Here is a 15,034-nt window from a genome sequence, read left to right as displayed (position 1 = left end):
CTAATAGTGATGTCAGTTACGGAAAATCGGAATACCGATACCAAACCAAATACCAACCAAAACCACGGAAAATACCGAAACCAAACCAACTTGGGAAACTGAGGGAAATACCAACTTTTTACCGATTTCTTAACCTCTTATACATTAGTGAGGGCTAATGATACCAGCAAAATACCAAACACATTACGATTGAAATACCAAATACCAAGTTGGTATCGGTTTGGTATCGGTATACCAAAAAGTTGGTATCCGATTGACATCTCTATTTTCTAAGGCAGAACACGTGTTCTCCTCTCTGCAGGGCTACGAACGGCCAGGAGCGTACATTGCCACGCAGGGACCCAAGCCGGAGACCATTTTCGATTTCTGGCGGATGCTCTGGGAAAAGAAGGTGGCCAGAGTGGTAATGCTCACCAACCTTGTGGAGGGAGACAAGAAGAAATGCGACCTCTACTGGCCGGAGGACAGGCCGCTTTTGCTTCTGAACCTGAAGGTGGAGAAGGAGAGCAGTCGCATGTCCAACGACTACACCGTGCGGACGTTCGTCATGGTCCGAGGGCGGGAGCGGAGAACGGTGAGACAGGCCAGCAGTGGTGGCTGATGAGAGCTGGTGGGTAGGGCTGGTGGTCGTGAGCACTGCAAATCCTTGTCTCTGCAGTCCTGACTCACATATACTGCTCAAAGCTGCCAGTGCAACCTTGTCACCGAGCTGATATGAACAGCGCCTCTCTAACATGATTGCAATGAAAGATCACTTAAGCAGATCCGAACAGTGTTTCAGTCCAGTTTCAACCCGTTGTGTTTTTGCGGTAGCCCGTTTTGTGGCTAGCGGAGCCTTGACGTAGGTATCCCGCTGTGTGTGACTGACAGTCCGGGGCCCGTCTCAGGTGACTCAGCTGCACTACACCGCCTGGCCGGACCACAGCGTGCCCCTCTATCCGTCCTCGCTGGCCCGCTTCATCCGCGAGCTGGATGCCGTTCCCGATGGAGAAGGACCCACGGTCGTCCACTGCAGGTGCGGCGGGGCTGTCGCCCTCTGAGATAAATAGAGGTCGTTTTTAATTACGGTGGCAAGCATTTTGGTACACACTATTATTATCTAATTTATCATTAATTAGTATATAATATTGATCATTATTAATTATTATTAATTTTATAAGTAAGTATTTTTGGCTGATGTTGCCTCTAGAAAACTATGCTGTCGCGTAATGATCGTGCTCACCATGAGTGAATGCACGTCAACTGGCCTGTATCGTTCTGCCTGGCGACGGCACCTGTCTGACGCACGGGCCGCGTTTTTTTTTTTTTTTTTTTGGTATAGCGCTGGCGTGGGGCGAACTGGGACAGTGATTCTGATCGACGCTCTGCACAAGATGGGCCGCTGCGAGCAGGCGGTGGACGTGTACCGGCAGCTGACGGTGGTGCGCCAGCAGCGGGCCAACCTGTGCGCCAGCCTGGCCCAGTACCAGCTGGTGCACCAGGTCCTCGTCGAGCTGCTCGTGTCGCCGTCGGCAGCGGTGCCGGCCGCCCAGCTGGCCGTCCGGCTGCCGCAGCTCAAATCGGTGGCAGACGGTCCGTCTCAGCTGGAGCAGCAGCTCAGCTTCCTGGCATCCAACCCGCCGCCGGCCTCGTACGCCAGTGCGCGCGCCGAGAACCTCGAGGGCAAGAACCGCTCGCCGGAAATTCTGCCAGGTGAGCGGTCTGTCATCCGTTCGGTAAGAAAGCGACACGTGATCACAGCGAACCCGTTACAATTCGCCGCTTTCCAAAAGTACGATTGCATATTTCAAGTAGCTTGTCAAGTGCATCGTCGAACAAACACTCTGTACTTATGGTTTCATACTCTGGCTCCCCCCTCCAAAAAAAGATAATACCATCCTCTGACTGAGCCCCAAATGCTGCCGGCAGAGGACAAGAGTCGCGTCTTCCTCCATAGCTGCGGTCTGCGCGACAACTACGTCAACGCTGTCTTTGTGCAGGGCTTCAAGAAGCCGGACGCGTTCATTGCCACGGAGGCGCCTCTGCCGAAGCGACGCCACGTCTTCTGGAACATGGTGGTGGAGAAGCAGTCGCAGACGGTGGTGGTTATGAACGACTTGGAGCCTGATGACGTGAGTGGCTACAAGAAGCCATGCATTACTGTCGACATGTCGAGTTTCACCCATTTCATTGGGGAAACCCTACCGCTAAAACCCGCGAGACCCGTACGTTTTCATTTCGCCTTGCCACAATCATGTGCAGAAATTCACGGCGCTGGTCGGGGTTGTCAGGTATTTTGGCCGACCACGGAGGAGCCTATCACGTTCGGTACCGTTGTGATTCAGCTGAGGAGCCGGGTCGTCGAGCCAGTGGAGACGCTCGACCTCACCCTGAACGTCTATGTCAACGGAAAGGTAGGTGCCAGACTTGATTAAAGTCTGTCCCCTGCCGGTAGTCAGGTAACGCCTTAGCCTCCAGGCATGGCTGTCGGGTCACTCGCCATACCTAAACCTGTGACAGGCTACGACTGACAGGCAGTTCTGTGACTGTGGTCCTGTAACTCACTCAGATTGACCCACGTGACTGTGATTGTGAGTTGTGACAGTTTCCGACTGTGACTCTGCGATACTGTGGTCTGTGACTGTGGCCACAGATGGAGACCTCCCAGGAGGTGCGTCTGTTCCTTCTGCCGTTCGGTGATCCGGCCGGCAGTCTGCCCTCGGCTGAACAGCTGGTGGTCCTGCACTCCGCCTACGAGCGGTCTCTGCCACACAGCTACGGAGGCGTCACCACCGTGGTCTGTAGGTACGTACGGACGCAATGATACGTATATCAACTATGCTGTGAAGTTTCACATGTCACGATCGTCACAAACGTCTTTCCACAGCTAATATATTTAAAACAAAACATAGTCTAAAAAGACGTAACCTTACCTGCAACCTATAGTTTCTGCTGCGGCATAGGTATATGAGGCATATATGATTTTAGGGGTATATGAATGACCCACGGACGCAGTCGAGAACACCATGAATATGGGCACTCGCAGAGGTACTGCGCCAGAATATTAACCCGCGCCGGGCCGGTGCTCTGAGATTCCGCGCCGGGCCGGGGGGGGGGGTGTCTGAACACCCCTTCTTCTAACTCGGCTCCTGGGCCACGTAGCGACACGCGGTAAGCGGCAATCGAAAGAACGTCCAAAATAAGGACGAAAACACTTCAGTCATTTTTTGGGTCAGGTCAAAGGTCAGGTCACCAGAGGTCACCAAAGGTAAAATGTTGACTATTTCAACATTTTGGAAACTGCCAACGGCTATCTCGGGAACCGATAGAGCTACAGCGCCGCGGAAAAGCGCATTCGATAGCCCTTTTACAGACCTTTCTGGAAATGTTCTCAGATTTGACCTCAGATCAACGGTTTAGCCTCCAGAGGGCAAAAACTCCCAAAATAACCGTTTTTACGAAAAGCGTTTTTTCGGCAATAACTTTTGACTCATAAGAGCCATGACATTACGTTTGCCAGCATCGTGTTCCTCTCGTCGAGACGCGTCGAATGAACTATAATTTGACCTTGAAAGGTCAACTTGAAAATTTGACCTCAGGTCAAGGTCATGACCTGACCGGAAATGGCCATGTTGCATATCAGTCGATCCGCAACGTCGAGCCGAACACATCTAAGGCGTTTTCGGCGCTCTAGCACGCCTCTATCAGAAGTTATTAGCGAAAAACTGTTAGATTCTGTTCGTGACCTGAGATGACCTCGGGGACATAACGAGGAGGTCACAGCTGCCATTTTCTGGTTCAGTGTGTCACTTTTACCTATATCTCGATACTTGAGAGTGTCTAGAATAGCGTTCGTGCAGAACAGACGCTTTTCAATTTTCTCCCAGGGGCATTCCATGTCAACCGGGACAGCCAAAATCGGTCACCTCTGCGATTTTGTTCAAACTTGGTATACTTATTGCCTATTGGGTGAAACCTCTGAGGGTGAAAGGATTTTGTCATATGCCCTCGGGCTACAGAGATACAAGCTGCTAAACTTCTGCTTTTTTAGCAGAATTGGACGTGTACTGCAATCTTGAAAGATCTATAGCTTCAACATTTTTGAAGCTATTAATTTCAAACAAACTGAAACGTGTACATAAGGAGTTATTCTAGTAAAATTTGACAATTTTTACATTTTTTTGATTATTTTGAATTTATTTTATTTTGAATTAATTTCTTAAAATGTTAATTGTGAAAAATGGGTACCCTTCGATTTTGCTCAAATTTAGATATTGTTTTCCACTACACGTAAGGCACAGGTGCTGAGAAAATTAGAGTGGGCCAAAGATAACTTTGGATGATATAGCAACAAGAAGTGCAACGTAGCACGGGCGGTGGAAGGGGCCGAGTTTGCTAACCCCACCTGTTTATCGCCAATAACTCACGCCATAATTATTATATTAACGTCAAACTTTCAGTATCTGTCCAGAATCGAATTGCAAATCCTCCCGTGCATGAAATAGGTAAATCGGGCCACAACTTTTCTAGTAATGGCGGTGTAAAGTTAAACATTCCTGCCGGAGCGGCTCGGCGGCCGGCGCCGGCCGTTAATGCCTGAATGGTAGACTGTGCCGGCGCGGGACGGTTCATCTTTGCATCGCGCTTCTTACCGCTGATTATGATCGATTCGTGTCAAATTTTGTGTGAAGGCTTAAAAATGTACAGGCAATGTAATGGTCAAATACCTACATACATGCGAAAATCAACAGGTAAAAATTGAATTATTAGGGCGCAAACACAATCTGTGAATGAAACGTTTCCCGCGTCGGCCGATCTCGCCTCTGCCGGCGACATCTTACTCTTAGCAGGCCAATAACTGCCAAATTTATGGTTACATTAGCTAGAGATTCTCATAACACTACAAATGTCGTATAAAGGAAGAAATAGGGAAATCGGCCATTAACTCTTAGCGCTATGGGCGTATAAACGCAAAATATTCACTATAGTAAATTTAATCACGTTTAACCTCATTTGATCTTGAAGATATTGATCTAGGGCCATGAAATTGGCACACGATAAAGTTCCCCATCGCCCCACCTACAATTCAAATTCCGTTTTTAATACCCGTTTTTGACTAAACCGGGCCTTTCTCCCCTAGCGCTGGGAGAGTCAGGCGTATTTCCTTTTTGCAACCAAAGAGAGGCGCTGCCGGGAGAATGCTCAATTGCATCATTAAAAAAGAAAACTGGCTTACAGCTCAGCGATGACCAGCTATCTTCGTGGCTTAGTAGTTAGTGTGCCGAGTGTACCCAACCCACCTCGTAATCTATAGGTCGCTGGCTCGTGGCTGGTCAGCCTCAAGTGTTTTAACACGCGTTCATTTTTGTTTAATAGTGTTCGTATCTAAGTAGCATTTGGCCAGCCAGCAACTGCCGTTAGGGCTATACATAAGTTTACGCGTGTTAGATTAGGTCAGGTCAGGTTAGGTTTGCTTTGGTTTGATTAAGGTAGAAAGAACCATCTTCGCGTAGCGCCTCTCCTTGGTTGCTAAAACGAAACGCGCGAGTGCCAGACATTACGAAGACCAAAAGACAGTTACGTAGGCGTCGGCCCATTCTGAAATTTTCATATGAAGTAGCTAATGTATGGAAGAATAAAATATGCAAAAATCAGCAAAATCGAAGGGTACCCATTTTTCAGAAATTCAAAATTTATTTTTTGAATGTTAATTATGCTCACTAATTAGTTAATGACGTCCATATTGTGATCTTCAAATTAAAGCCTGATCTATTCCCTCCATTTCAAACTTTGTCGCGTGGTGATATGTCTAAAACTTTAAAAGTTATGACGCTTTAAAGATGATAATGTGCCTTGCCGAAGTCAATGTTTGATGATGTGTATCTCGGAAACGTGACGTCATATCTTGGCAAAAAAATGTCTCCTTTCTTTTCACATATAGATGAGTAGGTTCACAAAGTTTCGCAAAAATCGGAGGAGGTGAGGTTCAAAATCGTCATTTTTTGTCCCACTTGACGTGGAATGCCCCCCCATTGACTTATAATGGAGAGGCCGCAAAATTGACCTGACCTTAGGTCACCAATATCAAAATTCCGAGATATAAATTTTATAGATAGTGTTGCTCTAATCAATCGCTGAAAGTTTCAAGGCAATCGTTCAGTCGGTGTAGCTATGACGAGCATTCTTATTTTTTCTGAGGTGAGGTCACTTGGCGTGACCTGGTGACCTGACCTAAGGTGACCTGGGTCTGAATTTTTCACAACATGTGCGGAAAAGATGCACAAACAGGTGTGCCAAAAACGGCGGGGCGGATCTGCGAAAAACCGCAGGGGGGGGGGGGGTGCTCAAACATCCCCCCGGCCCGGCGCGGGTTAATCACCAGTCTGCTGAAGTGTAATGTTGCAGAGATCGTGCTTCGAAATATACTTTCAATGAAATGATTGCTCGGAAAGTTTTATGGATGTCATTTTGTTGGAGCTGGACTTTATTTGTCCCTTGATGTTTTGTATTATTGTGCCGCAATTATTCGTTGTAAGTCCGGCACAGTCAATATGTTTTGACGCGGAAGGATTGGTGTGATAGTGAATTCATTTTAGAGTGGTGCTGACCTGGCGGACCAGTGCAGTGGTGCAGACCTCGCGGACCAGTGAGCACATTTGGCAGCGGCAGGATCGGTGTGACAGTGTTTTTTTTACTGAACTTGTTTTTGTGTCAGGAGCGGTGTGACCGGCTGCGGCCTGTTCATCGCCTCCTCGTTCGTCATGGACCAGCTGGCGGAGGAGCAGGAGATTGACGTGGTAATGGCCGTCTCCACGGTGCGCAAGAGCCGGCCGCAGTTCATCGGGACGCTGGTTAGTGGGCGGCTGATGGTGGCCAAGAATATAGCTGATGTGTGATAGCCGCAGGGTGGTCAGAAGAATTTAGGGAAAAATTGAAAGAAGGTCACCATTTCTCTCTGACGCAAGCAATGCTTATTTACAGGCGAGGATAGTCTCAAACTGCTCTGCCTTAGATATTCATAATCATGTTTTGAAGGAGGCAACTGTTTTTTACATTTGATATTTCCTAACAATCTCCTGAAGCAAATTACATTACCGATATATTACCCAATTGGCGTGTTACCGATAATGCTATAACAAAAGTCGACGCTAAAAATTTGATCGTCCAAGATCCTAAATAGCTGAATGCCAGTTTTTCAAGATGTAGCTTTCATCACAATTTTTGGTACTGTTTATCGAATTTAGAAAGTTGTAGCAACTAACATTGCGAATTATTATGTTGCTTATTCAAAATATGCTCACAAAGCCCAATGAGCTCAGCCATCACCTCAAAATCACAAATTCGGTAGGTGTTTGGACTAGTGTTAGCTTTTAAAATATACGTAAAATATATGATTGTTATCAACCACAGGTAGTTTGGAAATAGAAACCTAGCTAAATATCTAGCACCGACCAAATTTGTAATGGTTATTCGGTATTTTCTTATTGATGGTATTTTTACCATACAGACGGCTTCAAGTTTAAGTGTTAAGTCAACTCAAATGAGGTCAAAGCGCATCGACTTTAATAACGGTTTTGCCTGGTACATATTTCCAAATAAGGTGCGAGATCAATGAGACTGCAATTAATGATGCATTTATCAACGTTATTTCCCTCAACATTACTGCGCCCATGTGACCTGGAACCGGTGGTGCTTTCAGAAACAATTTGAGCTCTGCTACGACGCGGCTCTGGCGTGGCTGAAGGCTTTCGATATATACTCAAACTTCCAGTGAAAGTCCCTTTTATCGTCAGGATCTACGAGACAAAGGACACTTTGAGCATACGCAAGGCTTTAAAGTTCGAATATCACAATATCCTAGCCTAGCCCATTTAAAGTGGCAAATCTAGCCCATATAAACTAGCAAATGGGCTAGAATATTGTGATATGCTAACATAGCGGTTGTAGTGCCAAATGTTTGTGCTCCTTGAGACCAACTCAGTATAGTAGGCGCGCACTCCTGTGGCCTGATGGGGTCACTTGGAATCGCCCCACTAGTCTGTCAAAGTGGCGTGAAAAGTGATATGAACTTGTGACGTGCCGGAGGGACGCTCTACCTAGTCGGCCATTGTGATGCTATTGACTTTGTGGATGACCGGTCCACTTAGTCTGCTTGTGCTATGTGCTTCGCCCCTGTAACCTGGTAGGGTTATGTCGGACTATGCGTACCTATATCGGTTTTAGTGATACGTGCCAGTGTGCCATGACACTTGGCATGGTTTTAGCTTTGGCTGGTGCAGTTGAATCACTCGCAGTAGCGTTAAGTGCTAGAAGTAGACACTGTTTGGGCTTATGAACATTTATGCATGCAATTATCATACAATTATACTGCTTTTGTTTCAGTATCTACTATCTAGATAGTAAATGTATGCATTTTCCCTGTTTTAGAGTAAGTAGCATTGCAGTGATGTATGTTGCATTTACGCAGAGGAAGTAGGTACCTATTGGTGTTGAAATTGACTCATATAACCGTGCCCTTTGAGGCTTTCCCTCGTGCTCCGTTCATCGAGGTGGCAAACGATATAATACTGAGGCATTCAAGCGGAGCTAGCTTTGTCGCATATGCATTCCATGGCAGATGGTCATGATATTGTTGCTTGACATAGATTAGTATCCGGTTCTGATATACATTTATAAGCAGCCGTACTGCGTTTGCAAGGGCATAGCTTTCAATGCTTCGATACAAGTCAAGCGCCAATGTGAATTACTTTCTCATAATCGTAGCCAGCTTCTGTAATTTTTAGAAAAATAAGGTGCGCAGATATTGACTAAATGTGTCGTACATGCCTGTTTTGTCAACTACAAATCGTAATCTAAATCTATATGAACCCACCGGTGTGTAAGAAATGAGGCGTGATGAATGTTTTTTTTTTTACGTTGATAATCGCTCGTGGCTGAGGCATCACAATGACGTGATATGCTTATATGGCTTATGTTAATCGTTGCTCGCGCATATCGTAGTGTTCAGATTATCCGAGAAAACGATAAAAATGACTTATTCTCAAAGACCAAAATAAACGAATTTTATGCAGTTGATGTTCCGTTTGTACTATGTAGCTTACACTATGTTTTACATACATTAGACTATTTGACGTCATTTTACGTCATCATCAGGTCACCTGACCGGCAAACAACACCGACATCTGTGGACGATTCTTTAATTCTTTATATTCCACGACTAGCAGAATGTTAAGGGCTGGACGTTGTCGCGGCTTGAAAACGTGGCCGTATGTGGGATCGACTGAAAACTCGCACACAACAAAGTTGGCAAAATAGATAGAAAAGGTAAGAACCTAATTATAAAAAATAGTAGCGAAAAACTGATAACGGGGAAGTAACTTCAGGCCAGCACGGGTGCCGGTTAGGTCGGTTGGTGTCATTTTTAGCGCTAAAACCCTAGCTGGGTGTGTCAGTTTAGCGCTTTTAACTGGGGAGTGGGGATGAGTCTTTTGCGCTGGAGCTCTAAGTGGGTGTGTCACGATCTGACTGCAAATTTGGGACCGCTTGGCACTAAATGATGAGGTGAGAAAACTCCTTTGTAGGAGTGACGCATGTCCGTGTTTAACCGCCACATACTAAGCATTGGCTGATTTTATCGTCGCACTGCTCACCGACGACCGGCTGGACAAAGGTGGGGACACGGTGGGGCCGGAGCCCTCTGCTATCGTGAGCTGGCCGGTCGAAATTACAACGTAACGGAGGTAGTTGTCACGCGGTTCCATCTCCTTTAGCGCAACTCTGCCAGCTAGAAGTACAGTCGACTACAGAATGATGTTCCACTCCTCAGAAGCTGTCAGTTGACCGGAGCGCTAAGTTGTGCCGTTTATCACGCAACTAAGCGTATCGATTGTGAGCATTGGGACAAAGCTATAACCCGCGAGTTGCTGGGGGGGGGGGGGGGCGTTAAACGCCCCCACTTTTTTCGCCGGGCCACAGCATAAAAACGGCGCGCCGCAGGCGCGCCAAATTTTGGGTACCTTAGGGAATTGATTGAAATTTATTGTGACAAAGTTTCAAAAAATCGGTCGGAAAATTTATGAGATATCGAGGTTTTAGTGACGTCATGATTTCTGAGTTTTCGACCAAAAACGGCATATGTTCAAAAAATCATATAAAATCACAAAATAGACATACAGACATGCCGTAAACGCCATTAGACTGCCAATACCATGATCAATCAAATGGCTATCTTCGATTATTGATTATCGTTCCGCATTTTCCAAAATCTTGAACTGAATCTTGGCAATTTTTCGTGACTACTTCACGACCATGGTACATGAATTTCTTAAATTGAACTTTTTGAGCCAAACACGTACACATATGATAAAATGAATGTCACCATCGTGTTCTACGCCCCAGATTACCTATAAAACATGTGTCACAGGCTGCGAATATCAGTTTTGATTTTCGGGGATATGTGCCTACCCGGTTGACCTGACCTTGACCCTGACCTATGCTTGACTGACCCCTATATGGAGCTGACACTCTTGAAGGCCTTATAAGATGGATTGTGCACCGTTGTGACAGAGTTTATGGCGAGAGGCGCCCATTGCGAAGTCCTGAAGTCCATGCTACTGAAAGCCCGATTTCAGGTGTTTGACCTGACCTTGACCCGACCTTTGACCTCAAAATTCAACTTTAAATTACTCATCTGAAGCGTCTCGTCGCGCTCTTTCGTTTGCCGCCTCGTGCGTTTCGCTGCACCTATTGGTTCTCGAGTTATCGGCTGGGGGCGTTTAACGCCCCCCCCCCCCAGCAAACGGTGGGTGGCGAAATACCCCAGCAACTGCCGGGATAATTTGTGAACTCAGCCCGTGTGATGCGGCACAGCCTACCACTACAGGCAAGTAATTGCCTGTAAAAAGTGGAACATCATTCTGTAGTCGACTATACATAAGCGCATTGTCTGCGATACAATCTATTTCGTTATACCTGATGCCAGTTGACATTAGGTTTACACACATGCGCACAGCGAACGTGCAAACTTGGAATAGCTACATAATAAGGTATGCTATAGTGCTTATGAGCCTAACACACTGGCTCAAGTCCAAGAAATATTGGATATGATGGTGCTGAAGTCATACCCTGGATGCTCGAGGTGGCGATCGATGGGTTCGGGAGAGTTGCAGCAATATGGGCGGTAAGAAACTGTACGAGACTGATCACCCAGTTTTATGTGATTCCACAATCAAGGTACCTACCTATGCAAGAAGGCAAATAAGAATTTCGCAACACGTTTGGAACAATAGGAAGTGGAACAATAAAACGATGGGAGTTGCACTGATAAAAGCACGTGAAACATGTGTTGAAATCAACACTAGGTTGACCTCTTGATCCCATATCCCACGACAGAAGAAAGGATGCGCAGCTCTTGGACCTCTTGAACAAGTTTACACCAAAGTTTCTGGTCACCAAGCAAATGTTTGGTGGTGTCTCATTGCAGCTGACGACTTGGTTTTTTAATTAGCTTCCGAGTTTAAATTTAAGCTATGGTGTGCCTATTTATATTTAGATATTTGATAGACCGTTACTGAAGATCGTGTTATACGATTTAAATGAAGTCTTAAGGCCGCCGTCCACTGCGACGGAATTCCGTCCGGAGTCCGTCCGGAATGTCGCCGCACGCTCGCCGCATCCGGTCCGGATGCGGTCCGGATGCGGAGAGCTAATAAATGTTTCCTATCACTTATTACCAAATAAAATATTGCAAGTAACCAGCAGCGAATACTCTTGCCATTCTAAGGAAATAATTTTTACTTACTTCATGATTATCGAGTTCCAATTCTTCGTACAATTCACAATGTTTGCCTCCGATACGGCCCCAAACCACGTCTGTTCCGGACGTTCCGGATGCGGAAAAGTTCAACGCGTCGAACATCACTCTTCCGTCTCCGTAGCAACCGCATCCGAAACGCATGCGGAGAGCTGACGGAAAATCAACAGCTGATTGCCGTTCGGATGCGGTCCGGACGGAGCGCACACGATTTCCGTACGGACCGGATGCGCCCATAGGGTTCTGTGTTAAATTCCGTACGGACCGCACGCGTTCCGCACAGTGGACGGCGGCCTTTAGGCTAAGATTGCGTAGCTATAGCTGATATATTCAGATAAGATGGATGGTGTACAAGCTTTATCCAGTCTTTTGCACTGCTCTGCGCGTGTGCGAGATGCTGTATTTTTCATACCAGGCACAGAACACCCAAGCAACCCATACAGCATTCAGGTAACGTCTAATCGTTCGCTCTGCCGAGTCACATCGGAACACTGGATGCTCTACCCGGGAGGATTTCTTCACGTGCGAGCAGACGGCATCAGTGAGAAGCTCAATGCCTGGGAGTGGGTGCGCGAGGCAGGCGTGTACTCCCGCCTGGTGAACCTCAACTTTTTCCGCACCCTTCGTCTGCGCAAGGCATTTGGCGCTTGGCTCTCGTCAGCGCGCGCTCATGCGTTTAGCCGCAGCCGACGGCGAGTCGGAGAGGCGCTGCGTTTTCAGCCACCCTACCTGAGCGTTTTGACGACTGGACTGGCCCAGCTGCGACTGGCGCTCGATAGTCTGAGGGTCACACCCGCTGACTTGCCAGAGGGCGTGTTCTCTGTGGAGGCTCTAGCGACTACCGTGCACGAGATGTCAGAGGTGGCGACGCGTCAGTCGCGGTTGGCCATTCATCTGACGCTGGATCATGTGCACCAGCTGTGCCGACAGTTGGTAAGTGACCTGGAGCGAGCCTGGAGGCACCTGCACCAGGAGCACTGTCCCAGTACGTACGACAGTCCGGTGCTGGGCACTGCCCGCGGCCGCGTGGCGCACCTGCGCAGTCGAGTGGCGCGCTGTCGCCGCCTGGAGTCGCTGCTGCCGGTGTTTCTACGGCTGTTGGCCAGTCTAGTGCTGGCCCACGCCAGCGCCAGTCTGTGCTCTCTGCTGGAGCCGCTGACCAGCCGTCTGACGGCTGAGCGGAGGTCGCTGCTGATGATCAAGGCAGAGGTGGCGCAGCCGGCGGCCGGCGGCGGCGGCGAGGAGGCCGGCACAGCGCGGCCGCAGCTGCTGATCCGCCCGGACCGGGCGCAGGCGGAGTCCAGGCTGCGAGAGATGACCAGGGACGCCGCCTGCATGCTGAAACTGGGCGCAGAGAGAGCCCTCCAGCCGCGCCTGGAAGGCTGGGCTATGCGGCAGCCCGATACGTTCCGAAGCCCCCTGGCGAGCGAGCGGGTGAACGCCCATGAGGTGAGGTTCATTCACGTACTGCGTGACGCAACTTGGGGGTCCGTTGAACAGCAAACATCCCTGATCACACTCCTGACATCTGCCATGGCTCAAGATTTTGCTATTGTTAATGACTTTATCGAGAATAATGTCTGGATTCTTGAGGCTTTTCACCACTGCGGGGTGGACAATGCGCGCTCCAGCAAGCTTCCATCACGGCTCACGGACGTCATCACCGAGCTGAAACAGCTTATCGCATGGCACAGCCAGCTGGACGTGATGCCACCGCAGCTGTGTGCCGGCCTGCTGCAAGTGTCGCTGGCGGAGGTCAGGCGCAAGCTGACTGAGAGTGTGCAGCGACGAGCCGCCTGGCTGCTGACAGTGGTAACCGACGCTCTGGACGGAGCTCGAGCAGACATGCGGAAGGTTATGAAGGAAGTACCGGCTGAGTTTGATGGTGGTGGCGCACAGCTCTCTCGCTGGTTTTATCGCATCACTAGCCTGATTCGAAACACTTGGAGCCGGTTCGAGCCGGTTGGCACAGCTCTTCGCTGCTCCATGCTTCTGAAACACGCCAACTGGCAGGAGGGCCACGGCACTGCGGCGCTGTTGGAAAAGCTGGATGAATCCAACAAGCAAATGACAGACGACTGGAGTGCCTATCTGAACGCACTGTACAGTCGGCATAGCGCTCTGCTCGCTGAGCTGGACAAGCGCATCCCGCACGCCTATAGATTCCACGAGAGTGCTCTGAGCGCAGCCGAGTCAGTACGGCACCAGGCTGACCAGCTACCACGCTGGCTTGGACACTCAGACGTCATCATGAAAGCTCTCATCCCCGGCTTTGATCCGTCAATGGCCGTGCGACTGGACAAACGGATCGGCCAGCTACTGGAGGACGTTGCGCGACTGACGCAGCTGATGGCGCAGTTGGACCGTGTCATGGAAGAAGTGGACGAAGCAGAGCGCGTCATTCGACTGCTGTTTCATCGGCACGTGGAGTCGAGGCCGGCGCGGCGCACCTACCGGCGCGTCTCGGAAAAGGTGGGCGTCTGGACGTCTCTTCGTGACCTGCTGGCGCTAGCACGTCTCTGGTTGATGGACATGCGTAACAGTGAGCTGCGCAACCTGCTCACCGCGGACCTGAATGCCTGGCATCAGAGAAGGCGTCACTTCATATCGGACGTGGCCGCCGAGCGGCAGTCAGTCCGCTTCTGGCGGGATCGGATGGAGGAGGTGCGCCGCTTGGTGGTGATGATGGAGGCAGTTCAAGGAGAGGGCACTGGCAGCGACAACTGGTCGCCGATCGTCGGTAGGATGCGCTATCTCATGGCCGAACGGGAGCGAGCTGCAGAAGCAGCTACCCTGAAGTCTGAAGCTCAAAGTAGCAAAGATGCTATCGACAAGCAGCATCAGCTTGAGCTAAGTCATGACCATGATCAGCACGATCCAGTTACAAAGAGGAATGAAAAGGCTGAAACAGAAACTAAAAATGAGCGGAAGGAAGACATGAATGAAGCAGAAAAACAGCCAGACGAAGAAACAGCCGAGGAAGAGAAGCACCAAGAGACGCTGACACGGCACGTCAGTGTCATCTACGAGCAAGTGAGCCGCACACAGAAGATATTCTCTGCCAAGGAACTGGTGCAAACCATGGACGCTAAGCTGGACGCCATGACGTTCACCATGCAGCGCTACGTGCCAGATTTCATCGTCTCGAACGGTCTGCTGATGGACGATGCAGTGTACACGATCAGCGAGGGTGCTTCATTCGAGACGGAGGTGATGTTCCAGATGTCTGCGCTACGGGCGGTG

At 48.9% G+C, this 15,034-nt stretch overlaps 1 protein-coding gene across 1 annotated transcript in view; it reads left to right on the top strand.

The window, feature by feature from the left end:
• LOC122392895 (receptor-type tyrosine-protein phosphatase mu-like) overlaps positions 1-9,052 on the top strand; it is an 84,092-nt gene extending 75,040 nt beyond the window's left edge. The window contains exons 30-37 of the mRNA XM_043388249.1: positions 302-574; positions 888-1,015; positions 1,322-1,692; positions 1,909-2,111; positions 2,271-2,393; positions 2,633-2,784; positions 6,695-6,830; positions 7,679-9,052. Of these exons, the coding sequence (XP_043244184.1) occupies positions 302-574; positions 888-1,015; positions 1,322-1,692; positions 1,909-2,111; positions 2,271-2,393; positions 2,633-2,784; positions 6,695-6,830; positions 7,679-7,753 (1,461 nt within the window). The 3' untranslated portion in view covers positions 7,754-9,052. The remainder of the gene's footprint in view (positions 1-301; positions 575-887; positions 1,016-1,321; positions 1,693-1,908; positions 2,112-2,270; positions 2,394-2,632; positions 2,785-6,694; positions 6,831-7,678) is intronic.
• The last annotated feature ends 5,982 nt before the right edge of the window (positions 9,053-15,034 follow it).

The sequence above is a fragment of the Amphibalanus amphitrite genome, unplaced genomic scaffold, assembly GCF_019059575.1.
Source record: "Amphibalanus amphitrite isolate SeventyFive unplaced genomic scaffold, NRLGWU_Aamphi_draft 000505F_arrow, whole genome shotgun sequence".
Classification (NCBI taxonomy): domain Eukaryota; kingdom Metazoa; phylum Arthropoda; class Thecostraca; order Balanomorpha; family Balanidae; genus Amphibalanus; species Amphibalanus amphitrite.
The sequence above is the reverse complement of the archived record's forward strand: the minus strand, read 5'-3'. Positions and strand labels throughout refer to the sequence as shown.